Genomic DNA, 20,200 nt, shown 5'->3' with positions numbered 1-20,200 from the left:
ATGGATTTGTTGTTGATTTTTTTATATGGTTAAGTTAGTATCTTCACCTTGAAGAGCTTGTTTCTTAGGAAATCGGACCCCCAGACCTTATGTATTACAGTCCGGTGATGCCATAGATAATTTTACTGTTTATTTTTATCGCTTATATACTTATTTAGATTTGTTGTTGATTGTTTAAATGATAATACGATTAACTTAGCATCTTCATCTAGAAGATCTTGTTTCTTAGGAAATCGCCCATATTTTTATTTGGACGTAAACAAATAATATTTTATTATTATTATGTTATGTTCACAATTTCTTCGTCTGAACCTTCAAGACTGTTTACTGCCTGCATTCGAATTTGGGTTTATAGGTTATAAAACTCCCTTAATTTCCATGGCAATTGTTAACAACCCAGAGGTGACGACTTAGCAAAGAAAATCAGAGGTGACTTCATGGCTGGGTTCGAATCTCCTGATCGGTAGGAATTGTCACTTCCTGCACCAATGATTTTAAAAACATGAAACACAAGTGTCTGTTTAATTTTCTAGCTGGGGATGAGGCATTCTACCAGATGCAAGACTCACTCTCTCATGCATTCCAACCTAGAGATCTTTTTTAGATTCTGACCGTTCCTTTAAGTGCAATTGTTTTATCAGATAGACCTGAAAAATGTCCTCGTAAAATAATTTTTTGTTATCTTGCAAACCTTCTACATCGGTGTTAATTTTAACGATCGGGTCATTTGCTTGAGCAAAAGATTGGTTGATCGCATCGTTCTTGTTTCTAACGATAGAAATCACATTACCTTTCTCTCATCACGTGAATGTTGTGGATATCCAAGAAAATGAGTTCAGCATTTGTGTAAGCGTCTTCGTTTTCGTATCCACCACCTTTCGCCTGGAAGACAGGAAAAGAAGAAACAAACACGTAAGCATAAATTAATGGTGTTTGAATACTTTTTTTAACAATTCATTAAACATTTCAGGACATTATACATCTTATCCAGATATGAACAAGCCACAAAAAAAACAAAAAAAAAAAAAAACAACAACAACAAGCCGAGCATGCAGAGTCTCCCCTTCATAAGTCTGGAAAGAGAAATTTGAGAGTGACCAAGATATAAAAGAGGACTGCTATGTCAAGGAAAGGGGAATGCTGTAAAGGTAAAACATACCTACTGCGATGCATGTTATGCAAAGAGACTGTTTGTTTTCATTGGTGCACATTGCTAGGATACGCTGAAAGCTGCAAGAAGCATTTCTGTTATCATTTTGATGAATCGACAAATGAGAGAAAAATTGCCACGTGCAGGTGGAATTCTTGGATCAAATGCTGTAAATTTGTCCTTGAATAAATAATAGCTTTGACATTGGACATATCGATCACGATGAAGCTGAATGTTGGGAGTATTGACTGCAGTGAGTCAAGTTATGTCTGTGATTGATGTGAAAAATTTGATTTGAAACATTCTGAATAAAACTGGGGGGGGGGGGCAACCAAAAAGTATGAATGATTGTATCCCTATAATGCCCCGGGGGGGGGGGGGGGGGCAACCAGAGTTATCCTTGAAAATTTCTTCTGGCAAAAATTTACTTTCACCATGACTTATGTTTGTGCAAAATTTTTTAAAAATCCAAGGTGTGGTTATTGAGAAAAGGGTGAACAAACAGGAGTGAATTACTTGGTCAAATCCCTACTTTGTCAGGGAACCAATAAAGCTATAAGTAATTTAGAAATAAACATTACAAAAAATTTAGAAAAATTAAAGAGAGTTATCTCATTAATGTACGAGGTGTGTTCAATAAGTTTCTAGACCTTTTTTTTTATAGGCATTTAAAATTGTCGTAGACTCTTGAAAATTCGTTATGTTACTGCTATATATCTTTGGAGATGACTGACCAAGTTTTATGATTTCGGGTTCAAATTAGCAGCTACAGCAGGAATTGGAATACACCCTACTAAAGCCTGATTGTCACAGTTGGTGAATTTCGAAAATGCATCTGGACATGAGGACACTTTTGAAGAATGATATGCAATAAAATTGTTTTAAACTTGGAAAAATGCCACAGAAACTTATGGAATGCTTCAGACTGCTTTTGGACCATCTTACATAAATCGAGCATCAGTTTTTGAGTGACATAAGAGATTTAAGGAAGGCAGGAAGTCTGTGAGCGATGATGAGAGGAGTAAGGAAGTCAGAACACCAGAGTTGATTGGCCAAATAAAGAATTTCATGGATAAGGACCATTGCGTGTCTATAGAGACAATAAGTGCACAGTTTGATATCATTTGCAAGGAACTGAAGATACAGAAAATTTGAGTGAATGCACCAGTCCACAACTATCCCTTTCACAGACTATGGGCATCAAGACAGTTCCTCACCCTAATAGTCCAGACTTGCTCCCTGTGACTTTTGGTTGTTCCCTAAGCTCAAGGAAAACCTGAGGAGATGAAAGAGGCTGTGACAAGGGTTGTTGACTCACTCACACAAGAGGATTTCCAGAAGTTGTAGAAACGGTATAAATGCATTGCAGCCGGAGAAGATTACTTCGAAGGGGACTAGAGTTTCATGTGTGTACTATCAATAAAAGTGCCCACACGAAAATGTCTGGAAACTTATTGAAGGCACCATGACTCAGCTGTGACTGGAAGTAGCAGGGGCACGTCACACATTGACCGGAGGTGACTGGGCTATGTAAATCGACTTATTCGAATTACCAGCTTATTCGAATTACACGGCTGCGTAACTATTATTTATTCATAGCTTCATGTTAGGAAAAATCAATTTATCGTCATTCGCTGTTTAATATGAAATTCATAAGTTTAGAAAGGCAGTACAATGCAGAATTTTTTTTAAAATCTAAGTTTCTGCAATATAATGTCATCATCAGGAATAGCATAAGTTTGTGTTTTTTCTTTTCTCTCTTTATGGTGTCACTAGAAAAGTAAAATCTAATAATAGTAACACCATGCTGTAAGTAAAATTATAAAAAAAAAACACACAAACTGACAATTTCTGATGGGGATTATATCGGCGAAACTTTGATTTTTAACAGATAATTGTTTATTTTTTTTTTTTTAAATTCTGTGTTGTACTGGTTTTCCAACTTATAAATTTCAACTCAAATTTAAACAGCGCTTACATAGAGGAGAAAAGAAAAACTTCACTAATTCAATGACATGTATGGGAAACTTGGTGATCATCTCATCTGTACGTGGTGTGATTCTGAATGGCTTCACAAATGCTGTACCCTAACCACCCATATTTTTACCTGCAGAGTTATCTTAAAGATAATGTCTATGATAATAATAATCCACAGACAATCCCTGAATTGAAAGGGGTCATTAGATTCCAAATTCGGGATGCCCCAGAAGAGCTGTTGACAACTTTGCATATTGCAGGCAGGTGTGTTTGCAATGGAGAGATGCTCATGTGAAGCAATAACTTTACTTACTTCACACGAAAGGAAGATATGGAACAAAGCAGAAAGTTAGGGAGAATCGACCCAGGGGCATTCTGACCTATTAAAAGTTATCTCGGCAACCTCATCAGAGTACTTCAAGCAGCAAACTAATTCCAACTAAAAGTGAGGAGGCAAGGCCTAGGAGAGTGGACCATCTATGACTACTCAGAATTAATACCACAACCCAACAGATGGAAGGTCATCAAAATGGCCAAGTTTCTGCCGGAATGATTGTCGAGATGAATCCTCGACTGGTATCTACCAGTCAAGAGTTCGGTCATACGCTTCGCAAAGACCCAGGTGACCTCATTCGTGAAGGCATCGACTCAGCACCACCACCAGACTGGAAGAAACGCCGCAGTGGCCAACTCAAGACCTGGCTCAAGATGGTCAAACAAGACACTGAAATGATCCTTGGCCCCTTGCCTCTACGGGCTTCGCTAATGGAACCATGAATGGCTTATGCTTGTAGCTGAAACAGCCTCTGACCGCTATGCCAGATCGATCATTATACGAGATGCAGTGAATTTGTTGGATGGAGCCAGCCCAACCGATCCAGGGTGAATGCTGCAACAACCAAAAACAACCAAACTTCGTTGGAATGAAGTATTATTTGTCTCAGTCCTAAGTGTACCCTCCAACGCATTATCTTCTACTTCAATATATGTACACAACCTTGTACGTTCACTGCACTAACTGTGACTATCTGACTTTTAATGTTCCAAGATTGTTGTTCTAGACTTCCTTCCAAAACAAAAACCACAAGTCCAATTTATAAACAAATAATACTGTTAGTTTTTTGGATATTACAAATGGTACTCACATTCCCAAGGTTGAATAGCAAAAACACATAAATCTAATTACACTGACAGTCCCTGAGTAAATCAAATTGGCAAAGAATCAATGCAGTCACGATTTCAAGTGTTGAGTAATTCTTAGCAACAAAGATGGCGGCAAAGAAACAATGCAGTTCCGATCTGGAGTATTAAGTAATTCCTAGTAACAAAGATGGCGGCAAAGAATCAATGCAATCACGATTTCAAGTGTTAAGTAATTCCTAGTAACAAAGATGGCAACAAAGAATCAATGCAGTCATGATTCAATCGTTTTTAGACCGAGGTCGACGGTGAACTGAATTGAATCCAAAATTTTACATTTTTTATAATAAAATTTGAAGTTTCTGATTGGTTGATTGTCGAAATCATTGAAGTCATATCCTCATCAGTAATCAAAAACATTTTAATGCTTACTGGCCCATTTTCAGCAATCTTTTTGTACCCAACCTGAGCGACTCTGTGGCCTTCTGGCTATGTACCATGTCTAGCTGCAACATCCAATATTTCTAAATACATTATTCTGGAGAAAAAAAAAACAAATGTTTAAATAAAATGTTTGGTCTTACTTTGTTGGCGACTGCGTTCACGCTTGGTCGAGCATCCATAATAAATAATTTTGTTGTTTGGGCATTGGCGTCCATAATCATTTGAATGTAGCCTTCATCTTCCCGGTTGCGTCTGCCGGCGACCCCCACCATCGGTTGGCTGGAGCGGGTGATTGTAGCCTGTGACTCGGGATGGATCCATGACATCACCTGCAAAGAAAAGAGAAAAAAAATCTTTTTATTCTTAAAAAATAAAACCATTTTTTGCTCACAATACTTAGAATATTTGAAAACCAGAATAACTTTAAATAATAATTCAATTTTTATACATCCACTAGGCCACTCATGACCCACTGAGTCAGTGTTTGTTATTTTTTAATTTATTTATTTTTATTCTCATTCACTCCAAATAAGGCATATTGCTACTTAGATGTAAGAGGCTCCTATTTGTGACAATATCTATAGGTACATTCTAAATAGGGAGTTGAGAAATACAGTGTTTGTTTACATTACATTTAAATTTCTGCATGTTAGTACAGGCAAGAAAATAGGAAACTGGGAGGGAAGAAACTATTTGAGTAGAATGATTTCCAGCATCTAAGAACCTTTATAGGATTTTATTGCTTGTCAGGTTAATCCGGGACCAGGGGGTGGGGGGTACATTGAGGTTGTTTTTGTTTTACGGCACATCAACCTTTTTCAGGTTATTTAATGCCAAATCCAAAGATTTTGAAGAAAAAGTTTTTAATAGAATATATTTGGGTTTTTTTTTTTCAAATCGGTTTCTATTTAACTCATAACTGGAACCCTAACAGGTACTACCATTCCGGGTCAGAGTGAACCTGGGAGCAATGGCAAGTAAAAAGTGTCTCCACACTTCCCAAAGCCTGCAAGCTGGGGCCTCACCATTGGATATAGTTTAAGGTTATATCCAGGACCATGATACATTGAGGAGATACAAGTGCTAGGAGTTTGTCAAAACATATTCCATTAAATTACTTGTAAAACAGGCACAGAGATGTAACTCTGTTGATGGGACAGGGGTTGGAGTTTGGTTGATAGTGCGGGAGCTATGAGGTTAGAGACTCTTTTTTCGACCCTGTCTAAGAGTGAGAGAGTAGTGGTAGTTGCAACAGCCCAGATGTGGCAACAATACTTCATGCATGGGTGAATGCTGCTTTGTAGAGTTATATGTATACTTATATGTTATATATCGTGAAATACATTCTTCAGATGCTTCAAGATCTTCAGTGATGCACTGTCTTCATTGTCGATTTTGGGTCTCACATCACATCGGCTCAGACAGCAACCTCGACCTAACTCTGGACGTACCAGATCATCTTGAAAGTTATAAGCTATGTGTGCAACAAAAAAAAAAAAAAAAAAAAAAAAAGGTGTGTTCTGACAATCTTCAGCTTTTCTTTCCAATGACATGTTCTTGTAATTGCTCCTGTTATCACCATGAATCAGTTGAACCGGCTCCACCTGTTGACCACATCTCAAATTGAGGCTGATCACACCCAACGATTCGATGCTGCTGTAGTTTTGAGCGCGAGTCATTTGTGGTTCCAGCGACGTAAACTGTAGATTGGTTGGTTGTTTTTGTTTTATGGCATATCAACCCTTTTCGGGTTATTTAATGCCGAATCCAAAGATTTTGAAGAAAAATTTTTTAATAGAATATATTTGTTGTTTTCAAGTCGGTTTCTATTTAACCCATAGTTGGGACCCTAACAGGTACTACCACTCCTCGTCAGAGTGGACCTGGGAGCAATGGTAATTAAAGGGTGGCTCCACACTCCCCAAAGCCCGCAAGCTGGGGCCTCACCACTAGATATAGTTTAAGGTCATATCCAGGACCATAAACTGTAGAGGTGAAGGCCCAGAATCAGCTCAGCATCTTGTTTCACTATCTTGATCCAGGTTTCTAATTGATCATCACAACATTTCTTCCAGCCCTGTGGTAGGGCTGGGTCAACAGCTTCACGAACGAAACTCCCTGGTTGTCGCTGAAGGGTGTGGCCAAACTATAGAGATGTCACGTGAGGATAGATTGGGTGAGTGAAGATATTTTACAGCGTGTACGAACGACAATGACATGTCAGCAAGCATCAACTAACGAGTGCGTAATTGTGAAAGGTACGAAGAAAAAAAATTCAAAAATTTCTTTTAAGTTTGTTCTTTGCCTATCTCTTACTAAATTATTTTTAAGAATCAAGTTTATATTTTGTACGAGTCGTTCATTTTAAGTAAATATGCTAACATTTGCTAAAATAATGAACTGAATTATCTCCCTTGTTTTCATATAACTCTTCAAAATTATTTAATACAACAAAACTACAATTTACAAACAGCTCGCCAGTGGAATTCAGTTCTGCTGGGCTGCTTTTTAGCTAACCACAACATGATCATCTTCAAGTCCAATGTAAACAAGTTCTTGTTGAAACATCCTCTTAAATAATCTAATTCTACCCTATTTCCAGCAATTTCCACCACTAACAATCACTCTGCGTATATCTCAATGACCACCATACACTCATTAATCCTTATCCTCAACCTCTACCTGCAACCTCTCCCCCACAGAAGAGACGTTGCGAGCCTATCCTTGTTTTATCGTTATTTCCATGGCAGGTGCTCGTCTGAACACCAATCTCTGGCCCTCCCCCTCGCCAATCTTTCACGAAAAACACCCGTCTTGCTGAATCCACTGTCAAAAATTTCCCCCACTCTTTATCTGTGCCTAAATCAAAACATGGATTTCATGAACAAAGCTTCTTTCTTAGAACTGCACGCCTGTGGAACTCTGTTCCGTATGCCTGCTTCCCACCTGACTACAACTTAGATGTCTTCAAGTCCAACGTTAATAAATTCCTAATGAACCGCCCCCTTAAGTAAACACTTCATCAAATCTCCACACTAACGTAATGTACTTGTAATAACCTTTATCCCTGAGTGGCTTCTGGACCTTGATAAGTGGTGACCACCGTGTAAAAAAAAAAAAAAAAAAAAAAAAAAAGCCTTTGTACCTTGATAAGTGGTGACTTCCTCATTAAAAAAAAAAATTATTTTTAATTAAACTTCTACTCAGTTTTTCCCAATTTTTAGTGAGGACATTTTTTGCCTTTACATAAATATATTCAAAAGGTTTTACTTGGAATATAATTTCCACTTGCGCACTTGTATAAGCACATTTTTATCTGTATATTTTTTAAGTTTTTTTTTTTGCATTAAAATTTAAATTGGTATTAATAACATGAAATAAATGGAGGGAAAAAAATGAATGAATAAAATAAAAATTATTTTTACTTACAGGCAGTCGTCCTCTGCTCCGAAAGCCAGCAACATGCCGCAAGTATTCATCAGAGGCATTCTTTGGAACCACTAACTATAAATCAGAAAAGCAATAAAAAGTTAAGACATTTGAAAATTAAAGTGATTGTGTGGGCTCCAATCTATGGTCCCCCTTCAAACTTTCACGAAAAACACTCATCTAGCTGAAACCACTGTCAAAAATTTTCCCCACCCTTTATCTGTGCCTAAACCAAAACGTAGATGCCATGAACAAAGTTTCTTTCTTAGAACTGCACGCCTGTGAATCTCTCTTCCGTTTGCCTGTTTTCCATCTGACTACAATTTGGTTGTCTTCAAGTCCAATGTAAACAAATTCTTGACTCACGTAAAGTAATCCAATTTACCAAATTTCCACTAATATCGATTACTATATTATTCCATTGACTACTGTACACTCGAGTGGCCTCTGATCCTCGAGTGGCCTCTGGGTCTTAATAAGTGGTGACCATTATGTAAAAAAAAAAAAAAAAAAAGTTGTCTTTCTTGCTATGAAAAAATTGCTAATTCAGAGCAAAATAATATCTAATATTATAATATAATAATAGCGAAATTCAAAACATTAAATTTAAAGTAAAATCAATGGTATCTACTTAACTGCCATGTTGCAGTAATGAACATATCCAAAAATTATGAAAAACGATAATGTAGGAAATTAATTACAAATGAAAACTGTTCTCAAAGACAATTAGCAAAACTTGAGTTTTGCTAAATTGGCCCCAAAAAATAATTACCTCCCTTGTTGTTGCGATTCAAACTCTCCAGATATTCGTTTTTTAGCAAAACTCAATTTTCACTAATCGTCTTTGAAAACTATTTTTATTAATAATTAATTTTCTACCCTATCATGTTTTGTAATTTTTTTTTAATATGTTCATTACCGTGACATGACAATTGGTTTTACTTGAAATTCAATTGCACTATTATAATGAAGAAGCACTGAAAAAAAAAAAAAAAAATGAAATAGATCATTTTATTGTTAAACATGATAAAAATACAGAAATATCTTAATTAAAATAAATAGTTAAATTAAAGAAACTTATATCATTTTGACTTTTTTTGTTTAGCAGAAGTCATGTACACCAAGGAAAAATACTTTCAGATTAATGGAATGGTTTTATCTATATTATTAATAAAATTCTAACTGTTTATTTATTTATGTGTGTGTGTATATATACTAATAAAACTTTCGAACGGATGCACTGAATTGAAAAATTATTCTTTCCCTGAAACGTGTGAGTCCCTAGATTGTTCTTATCTATATACGGTTCGTAACGAACAACAGTCACACAAAAAGCCTGAAATAAGGGCTTTTGGGCTGTTTCGATTTTGTCAAAAAAATTATCTGCCCATATTAATGGAATTTAGTACGGTCTGTATACAGTCGCGGTAACATCTTTTGGCATACAGACAGGACTTGTGACGCAATGAATAACGCGTCTGACTACAGATCAGAAGATTCCAGGTTCAAATCCTGGCAGGTTCGTAATAATTTTAACCATCTTTTTATCCAACGGTTACTCATTATCCTTACCCTTAGTTAGGATATTTTGTTTTTTTCAGTGATTTTGTTTTATACACATGGGAATTTCCCATACTCCGAGTTCACAGGATAAGCGTTGATGGTAAGACGATGTTGAGTGTACTTGATTTTGTGTTTGACTCTGCATTGTGTGTGCCGACGTGGCACAGCCACTAGTTTTTAATAAAATACGTTATAATGAAAGTATATTTTTTTTTAGTTTTTTTACTTTGAAAAATTTTTTTGCTATGGTTTTATATAATAAATACATATTTTCAAAGTTTACATAAAAAAAAAAAAAAATAAGCATAACTTTTAAATAATTTTTTTTTTTTTAAATGAACCCATAAAATATAAAATCTGACTCCAGATATAAAATAAATATCCAAAATATTCAATCTAAAGTATTTTATTTCAGCAAAATATCTGCAGAAAAAAGACCAAATAACAATGTTACAGTTTCAATTATAAGGAAACTAGAAACCATTATGGAAACATTAATCAAAAGGTACTTTTTATTAGCATACACTGGTATGACATTTTTTTTTTTTTTAAACTTGGGAGCCACCAGTTATCAAGGCCAGAAGGCCATTCAAAGATAAGGGTTAAGACTTCCACTAAACAGAATTCAACCAAATAAATTGTTAGATATTTAATAACTGCCAAAAATAAAATCTGATAATTTCTAATAAAAAAAAAAAATCTTTCACGATCAATGTATATTTATTTGCATATTGTTAGGTACTAATATATCTGTTCTGTTACACAAAAGCGAGTTAAAAAGATGCCTTTTTCTAGCCTTCCAACAAAACCATTTCAAGTGGTGAGGGAGGAGAATGAAAGCAAATAGCAAGTTAAATAATCCCTGCTGTCGGAGGTCCTGGATATGACCTAAAACTATATCCGATAGTGAGGCCCCACCTTGTCAACCTATGTCACGGTCACATATATTGAGCGAGTTTTTAATAGTATTTTGTCTAGTTTTTTATACATAACACCTTTTCCATAACTTACCGTGTTAAAGGGAGAGTCAGGCGCTATCTTGAATTTTCCAACACATCGGTAAAACACTATGGTTTTCGAGCTGAATAAACATGTTACATTGAATAAAAACACGAAAAATATATCCAGTTTGGTAGAAAAGTAACTTATCTTGCCTTTGATAACATTTATTTGTTATATATTTGTTTTTCGACAACTTTTTCAAATCTATGTGTACAGTAATACAAACTCGTAACCCCGAATGACATTGGACTCCTTCCGATAATGGACTACCCAGGTTGTATCAACTTCTCTTTTCTTATAATTTTCTCCATATAATTATCCACAACCACCCAAAAACTATTTTCAATAATTGTACTGAAAAGCAAAATAGCATCCATTCACAGCTGAACATTTTGCTAACTGCATTTCATTTCCTCTGATTATATGAGCCATTGTTGAAAATCCATGGATTAAGGAAATTAAAATAACCCTTTCTATATATTTCTTTGTCAAACAATAAATTCTTAAATCGAATATATGCCTCTATATGTTGTTTTTTTCAGAATTTAAAATTAAACCACGAAATTTTTATATATATATATATATATATATATATTAGTAGTTGACTTAAGTGTCATCAGCTAGAATCTAAACCAAAGTATACAATTCTCCTACCTCATTCCTTAGCCTCTGAGCTACGTCCGCACACATAAATTCACCTGTCATCCCTTTTTTAAAAGATGGAATCACCAGATCATTGAAGATAAGATTTAAGCAAGGACGCAAGGTTCACAGAGTTTTATAATTATATATATAAAAAAAAAAAAAAAAAAAATCATTGATGAATTTTGTAAAGAAAATTAAAAAAGTACAGAAAAAAGATAACACTTACAAGGCTGGGATACGTGTCACACAATTCATAACTCTCGTTAACTCTGCTAATACGCCATGTGTTTGGTATTCCCTGTATGTGCAACAAATAAACATTTTAGTGTTAAATCAATTTTAAGATTTATATTTTCCAGGTTAATATTTTTTAGGGGTGAAACAATAAATTTAACAAGAACCTTACCAAAGTGCTCAATACTGAAGTAGAACAAGATTTATACTTTTTATCTATTTTACATGAGCATTTATATGCCGTTACGCATTCATGAGCATGTTTCAGTCAGGCAGTTACAAGTTACCTTTTTCAAATGATGCTACTTGTACAAAAATTGAGTCCTTAATGAAAATTGAAAAAAAAAAAAAACATTCACAGCAGATCATGGTTAAGAGGGCAGTCACATAATCAAAAATAAAATAAATTAACACCATTTAAATAAGTGAGAAAAAAGAAAAAGGAAAGAATGAAAAAGCTAAACTAAAAAAAGCTAAACTAAAAAAAGCTAAACTAAAAAAAGCTAAACTAAAAAAAGCTAAACTAAAAAAAGCTAAACTAAAAAAAGCTAAACTAAAAAAAGCTAAACTAAAAAAAGCTAAACTAAAAAAAGCTAAACTAAAAAAAGATAAACTAAAAAAAGCTAAACTAAAAAAAGCTAAACTAAAAAAAGCTAAACTAAAAAAAGATAAACTAAAAAAAGATAAACTAAAAAAAGATAAACTAAAAAAAGATAAACTAAAAAAAGATAAACTAAAAAAAGATAAACTAAAAAAAGATAAACTAAAAAAAGATAAACTAAAAAAAGATAAACTAAAAAAGATAAAAATAAAAAAGATAAAAATAAAAAAGATAAAAATAAAAAAGATAAAAATAAAAAAGATAAAAATAAAAAAGATAAAAATAAAAAAGATAAAAATAAAAAAGATAAAAATAAAAAAGATAAAAATAAAAAAGATAAAAATAAAAAAGATAAAAAATAAAGATAAAAATAAAAAATAAAAATAAAGATAAAATAAAAAATAAAAAAGATAAAAATAAGATAAAAATAAAAAAGATGAAAATAAAAAATATAAAAATAAAAATAAAAATAAAAAAGATAAAAATAAGATAAAAATAAAAATGATAAAATAAAAATAATAATAGTATACACCAATAAAACAATACAGTAAGAAAATGAACAAAAACTTCTATTGGTGTATAATTTAATTTATCACACGTGCATTCGAGAAGTTTTATCACCACACAATCAGAAAGGTCCAGCATATAAAATCAACAGTATGTTCTTTGATAAGACACTAGCACATTCAAAATGAATGTTTCTGTTTCAAGCACAACTGAACCATGGTACTTGACCTTTGCACTTTAATTCAAGCCAATTTATAAAAATAATTTTATAAAATCAACAGTAGGTTCTCTACAGTACAATTTAGACTACAATGTAAAAGATTCTTCCCAGTATATTGCAGTGGGTCCTCAACCAGAATAGGCAATCAATCTATTTGATTGAAAAATGGACAATTTCACCGATTTCAATAACAATAAAAGTATGGGAGGATGATACATTTGTCAATCCTCATTCAATACCGGGCAGTGCCAGGTCTCTTTGCTAATTTGTTTACAGAGCTTGTGATTTTCATTTTAGATGGAGAATTCCCTTGTTGTAGCGTGAATAACTTTAGCACTTGTACAGTTTAATCAAGACATTAAAAAAATGAAAATATCGAAAAAAAAGGTTATATTGTACGTATCCGTTTTGAACTGAAGATCTCCGGAAAAAAAATTTCACTTAATTTGATTCAGTAGTTTTTTTTTTACAGCAGAAAAACACGTTTTTATGAGAGCGCGTTGAAGGCAGACATCTTGGATTTGTTCTTAATTTTTGTTTGGAGTTTAGAAACGTCACTGAAAGATAACTCCAGTTAAAAGCGCCGACACTCCCTCCCCATCTTTAATACTAGCTTTTCTTCCTAAAAATAGAACCTTTTGCTCGGTATCATAACAAATTGTTTTTTGCTGTAAAAAAAAATAAAAAATAAAATAAAAACTACTTGATGAAATTAAGTGAAATTTTTTTTTAATGGATACGTACAATTTAAACTTTTTTTGATATTTTCATTTTTTAATGTCTTAATTAAACTGTACAAGTACCAGCATAACAAACGAGACGATCATGACCGGTGCAGTAAACATACAAGGGCATGTTCATAGCTATATTTATAAATCTAATCAAATTTAAATATTTAGAAGAAAAGTAAGGGGATAAAAAACATGAAAAAAAACGAATCACAGACAAAAAAAAAAAAAAAAAAAAAAGAAGCTTACCTGTCGTTTATATTCAGTTACAGGATCGTAAACACGCCATCCATCTTCTTCGTATTCTTCCCGCAAACTGTATGCAAACAAAGGCTGAAAAAGAAAATTTTATTATTATTATAAAAATTGTATTTGCATATGCCAGTCTAGAAGACTTATGGGGTAGCGCCATTAGAGGTTGTGGCTGAACACAGTCTGTCTTTGATCTACATTCTCAATTGCAGACATCACAAGGTCAGTGCATCGTGAATTTTATTAATTGGCCTTCCTTATTTAAAAATTTTTTTTTGTTTTTACAAGTTAGTCACCACTTATCAAGGCCCAAAGGCCACTTGAGGTTAAAGATTAATGAATGTAAAGTGGTAATTTAGTAATCATTAATGGTGTAGATTGGGTAGAATTTGATTATTTAAGGGAATAACTCAATAAGAACTTGTTTATATTGGACTTAAAGGCTACCATATTGTAATCAGATGGGAAGCAGGCCAATGGAACAGAGTTCTGCATGCAGACAGTTCTAGGAAAGAAACTTTGTTCATGGAATTTGCATTTAGAATAAGGCACAGTTCTGCTATGGACCTTTTCACAGTGGTCAAGCCTTTGGTTGCTGTTTGCCTCTAGTTTTGGGCTCCCTGCTTGTAGGGTCAATATCACATGCTTTCATGTCACGTTTGTACACGTTGACATTAAATCATAGAAATTAGAAAACCAAATAATGTGTTTTTTTTCCTCTCCAAGATATTATTCATCTTGAAGTGTGAACAAACTTTCGCCTTTAAAAAAGTTGGCGCTTCTTTGTTATGAGAGCAAAATTTGAAAATCAAAATATTGAATTCATAATTATTAATAAAAATAGTTTTTTTCGGAGACAATTAGTCCAATTTAACAAAATTCAATTTTTGTTAAGATTTCAGAAAATTATTACCTCCCTTACTATAAGTATAACTCTCCGTTTTTTTTGTTTTGTTTTTTTTACAAAATTTAAATTTTCACTAATTCTCTTGAAAAACTATTTTATTAATAATTAATTTTCTACCCTATCGTTTTTCATAATTTGGGGATATGTTCATTACTGTGACACGACAATTAAGTAGGTATCATTAGTTTTACTTGAAATTAAATATTTCATTTTTCGAATTTTGCTATTATAATGACGAAGCATCAAAAAGTCTTTAAAATTTTAGAATCTATTTTTTTTTTTGTAAATTATCTTTCCCGTTGGAAACATAAAATCTCTCGTGAATATAGTGCGTGGAGGTGTTGGTCATGGTTGGTTTAAATGTCTTTTGCCACACATGGCTGAGTGTTAGGGTTTAATAAGAAAAATATTGGCACTCTGAAAACATTGTATTGTATTTAAAAAGATACATCTATAGACTGTCTGACTGTTTGTACAAGTTTTTTTTTATAGAAATTGGTCCAGACAAGGTATGAGGCCAATTGATGCAAAAAGCTAAAAACACTACTTTAAATCAAAGAATAGCCAACAATAAGTGCTAGATGGATAGAAAATAACAATACTCAAGCAATTCTCATCCAAAAAATTCTGAAATATTATTTTTAGATTGAAAAGGAGTTTAAAAAAGAAAAAGAAAATGGTATTTACCTGTTTATTGGTAATTGGGAAAGCATAGAGTTGAATTTTTTCAAACACTTGTCTGCGAGAATGGTTTTCTTGTTTATGGGCAAATCTTAAATTGCGCATATCCTGTGAAATGGAGAAAAAAAATATTTGAAACTATAAAATTGCAAGAAAAAATATAATCGTCTTACATATAAAGTTTATATTCACTACTGGTCCACTCTGGCTGAAATTTTGTATGGACCATTGTTATGACATGGTGTAACGAACTAAGCATTATGGTAGATTTATTTTGATTGACTTTTACAAAAATCGGTCCATTTCGCTGCGTCGTGTGTTTGTTCGGCTTTTTAGTATAAGTAAAGTGAAACTAATTTGAAACGGGAGCGGCTTTTATTCCGGGAATGTCCAGAAAGCAATCAGCTTTTGATCAATGCGGCGAAACCCCTTATATCAGACACATGCTATTCAATCGGACACTCCCCTTTATATGGGGAGCTGCCCCCCCCTCCAACCAACATCTTGGGTAAACATCGAGTGTGGGATTTCATTCAGTCTATGGCATGATATTTGACCTCATTAAATCCACGCACCTTTCAATTGTTTTTAATCCTTAAATTGAAATGCTTTTCAGTTACTCTCCATTACTGGCCTAGCGGTAACATGTCTGGTTTTTTCACACCTTCGCCTGAAGGCTTCGGGTTCAATCCTACCTACCTACCAAAACTCTTTTTATGTTTTTTTTTGTTTTTATTTTTCCGATTTTTTAAAGAAGTTAAACATCTTTTTTTTTTTGGGGGGGGGGGGGTTATTTTATCATATTTTAACATAGGGTTATTACTTCACCCATTTTGTTTTGATCTAACCTCCCCCGCAACATACACACCTCCAAATACCCAAGCAACGCCAGGCACCCCCACTAGTTATTCATAAAATTTGATTTTCTTATTTAAAAATAAAACTACTGGATCAACTTACACAAGTTTTGCAATATATTTTCGTTTCATCACATGTACTTATTAAGATTCTTCATTTTTGTGTTGTTTTTTTTAATATAGAGGGAATTCTGAACAAGGACCAAATTTTCATATGGAAACTTACTTTACACAAAATATCGATCCTATAGGAATTTTCTCCTCGGCTTGAAGCACCTCCAATCTTCTCAACACGAGCGATGACCCCAAGTGGTACATCCAGAATAAACAATGAATCCTAGGAGCAAAAAGAAAAGAGAAACATAAGTTTATGCAAAAATTGAAAAAAAAACTTTACCAAAATGTTGGTTTCATTTTTTAAATTATTTATAGTTATTTATTATTTGTTGTACTGAATTAATTAGTTAAATATAGTTTTTTTTTTTTTCAGATGGTGAATATTAGTTAAAGAAAAAAAAAAAAAAAAAAGAAAAAAAAAGAAAAATTAAGTTTCAGTTCATATTTTGAATTCAATGTAATTAAAACAAAAATACAGAAAAATCTTCATGATGTATGTACCTACCATGGAATGAAGATGTCATATTCCAAAAATTACGTAAATTGATCAGGTAGTTTCTTTTTTTTTTCATTCCATGATTTTTCCGTATTTTTGGATTTTCATTTTTTTCATTTATAGTTATTTTTTTATTTGTTTTACTGAATTAGTTAAATATTTTTTTATTTATAGTTATCTATTATTTGTTTTTTATTTATAGTGATTTATTATTTGTTTTACTGAATTAATTAGTTAAATATTTTTTATTTATAGTTATTTATTATTTGTTTTTTATTTATAGTGATTTATTATTTGTTTTACTGAATTAATTAACTAAATATATATTTTTTTCAGATGGTGAATATTAGTAAAAAACACAGAAAAATATTTATGATGTATGTACCGGTCATGGAATGAAAATGGCATATTCGAAAAATTACATAAATTGATTTTTCTGTATTTTAAGTCTAATGTTCTTCTATTATATAAAAGGGAATATATGTGTGTGTGTGTGTGTGCGTGTTCTGCCAAAAATTTTTGACATGCACATCAGACTGTGAAAAAATTGGTATTGTTAGAAAGTGGATCTCTAGGATGAAAATATCTAAAAATTGGCCAAAAAGATTATTTCTGTGCTGGTCAACTGAGCCGTTTTTGGCAAGGAGGAGTTTTTTTTGTTTTTTTTATTACATTTTCACCCCAAACAAGGCAATTGCCACTTTGGTGTAAGGGGCTACTATCAGGGGCAGCAACTACTGGGGCACTATGTTGGGATTTGGGCAGCAAGATGTCGGTTCACGTTACACTTGAACTTCTGCATGTCAGTACAGTTAGGGAAGCAGGGACCTGGAATGGAATTCCAGAGTCTAGCGGTTCTGGGGAAGAAACTACTGGAGTAGAAAGATCTTTTACATCTAGGGATCTCTATTGTGTGGGGGTGGCATTTAGCTGCCTGTCGGGTTTGTTGAGGGTGTCTACTTCGTGGGGGCACAAGTGTCTGCAGTTTGTCAGACCATTCACCATTAAAATATTTGTAGAACAGGCAGAGGGATGCCACATTTCGTCAATGGGACAGAGGCTGAAGCTTAGATGCCAGTTCAGGGCCTATCAGATTGGCGACTCTTTTGAATCTTGTCTAGGAGCGAGAGACTAGCAGTAGATGCACCAGCCCAAATGGGACAACAATACTCCATACATGGGCGAATGGTGGCCTTATAGAGGTACAGGATACTTTCAGGTGTCAGCAGTTTTCTAGCACGGTAGAGAGAGCCTACCTTTTTCGCAGCGGCCCTGGCAATGTTTTCAATATAATTGTTCCAACTCATGTTTCCTGTGAACGTTAGGCCAAGCAGTTTGAAAGATGTACTCTCAGACAGGGAGTCACTGGCCATTGCTATTGGTGGCAGAGAAGGTTTCTTGTAATTATTGAAGGAAACCAGTTTAGTCTTGGCAGCATTGAATGTGACCATCCATTTATGTCCCCATTCCACTACAGATTGGAGTTTTTGAGACAATATTTTTTGCAAGTGATACGCCTACCAATCTCAATGCACGTTTATAAAACGTTCTTTTGAAGGCCTGTGACATCATAAGTCGCCGTGGCTAAGACAGCTAACGTGTTAGCTTTTTTCACCACCTTTTCCTCTTTCATGTTTTACAGGTTCAAGCCTGCCTGGCAATTCTGGTTAATTTTTTTTTTTTTTTTTTTTTTACAGTGATCACCACTTATCAAGGCCCGGAAGCCACTCAGGGATGAGGGTTATTGCAAGTACATTACGTTAGTGTGGAGATTTGATGAAGTGTTTAATTAATTTTTTTGGTTAGTTTTTTTTTTTTGCAGTTGTGCGAGCATTGGCTGCTATTTTGATGGAAACAACAGCTTTTTTTCTGGGGGTTTCTTATTGGCCTTAGTATACCACCTCTCCCCACCCGGGCAACGCCAGGGAGCCATGCTAATTTTAAATAGGAAACAAAATTTCTCGTTTGGGATAAAAAGTGTTGGGACGATTAATCGGAATCAGAAAAATCAATACTTTTGGTGGTATCAGTATCGAAATCTGAAAAATTTGTCTTTTTTTCTGATGCCAAAACAAAAACTTTTAACTGTTTTTTTTTTTTTTTATTTGTTTTAAGCAAAATCTTCCATGCTAAATAATAAATATTTATTGATTTTAAATTACCAGCAAAACTAAAATCTATAGATCATCCTCCACATATGCATTTTTTACATTTCGAAAAATATCTGCACATTTAACATGCATTTCACGGTAACTGGAAGAAAAAAAAACAAACTCTCTAGTTACACATTTAGAAAGAATCGGAATCAGGAATTTAGTATGGAATCGGTAATTGTATCGTAATTGTCCCTTCACTAATTAAAAGGTTAAAACAACTAATTAGGTGGTCATAAAACTGCCTTCGCTAGCCAGTGCCTAGACCACTCAGCAGACGATACCTGTATAAGACTGACTTATGTATTAAGCAACTCATTCAGTAAAGGACGATTTATCTTTTTGTATCCTTGCAATTTTCTATCTATTCTTATATATATATATATATATATATAGGTATAAACCTGACGAATCCTAGTGTGGATGAAACATGGAATATTCTGTGCTGTGTAGCTTAATTGCCATATATATTTTATAACTTACTACCTAGTTCTACTTATGTATTGAGCACTGTTTACGCATAAATTTATACTTTCGTATATTAATTTATGTGATTAAATGAAGCAATCTATATATATATATGCGTAATGGGCTTTTCCTAACCAAGGTAAATGTTTCTTGCATGCTTTTCCCGTTAGGGATTTTTCCCCTTTTTCTTTCTCTTCAAAAAATACTCCATTGCCAAAAGTGTGTTTATTCATAAAGTCTGAAGAAATGCTGGTTTTTTAAATTTTTCAAACGATATAATGCTTGAAATTGTCGAACTGGACATTGAAACTATTGTAATGTAAAATGAAATACACTTTTTGTTGCCATCAACACCTTGTTTTGAAGTCTTGATTTTGCATACACAATATATTAATGCTCAATTATGAAATGTGATAATTTTGTAGTTTGCTCCTTAAGTCGACCATTTTTGGTTTAAAACACATTGGTATAAGAAAATTTACTGAATTACACGAACTCAGTATATTATATATATATATATATATATATATATATATATATATATATATATATATATATTTGCTAGGAGTACCAGGTCCATTTCTATTTTGAACCATTTTAAAAAATTTTGTTTTAATTTTTGTCCCCTG

General features: G+C 33.3%; 1 protein-coding gene across 2 annotated transcripts in view; it reads right to left on the bottom strand.

Moving 5' to 3' along the window:
- The window catches only part of LOC145259204 (phosphatidylinositol-3,5-bisphosphate 3-phosphatase MTMR2-like), a 108,331-nt gene that overhangs the window by 35,959 nt on the left and 52,172 nt on the right, over nucleotides 1-20,200 (bottom strand). For both annotated transcript variants that reach the window (XM_080117035.1, XM_080117036.1), the window contains exons 4-10: nucleotides 16,564-16,674; nucleotides 15,487-15,588; nucleotides 13,890-13,973; nucleotides 11,577-11,648; nucleotides 8,141-8,215; nucleotides 4,852-5,040; nucleotides 791-882 (exon numbers count right to left, since the gene is read on the bottom strand). In XM_080117035.1, coding sequence (XP_079973161.1) covers nucleotides 791-882; nucleotides 4,852-5,040; nucleotides 8,141-8,215; nucleotides 11,577-11,648; nucleotides 13,890-13,973; nucleotides 15,487-15,588; nucleotides 16,564-16,674 — 725 coding nt within the window. The remainder of the gene's footprint in view (nucleotides 1-790; nucleotides 883-4,851; nucleotides 5,041-8,140; nucleotides 8,216-11,576; nucleotides 11,649-13,889; nucleotides 13,974-15,486; nucleotides 15,589-16,563; nucleotides 16,675-20,200) is intronic.

Source organism: Euprymna scolopes, chromosome 34 (genome assembly GCF_053919585.1).
Source record: "Euprymna scolopes isolate OS-2025 chromosome 34, ASM5391958v1, whole genome shotgun sequence".
Lineage (NCBI taxonomy): Eukaryota > Metazoa > Mollusca > Cephalopoda > Sepiida > Sepiolidae > Euprymna > Euprymna scolopes.
The sequence above is the reverse complement of the archived record's forward strand: the minus strand, read 5'-3'. Positions and strand labels throughout refer to the sequence as shown.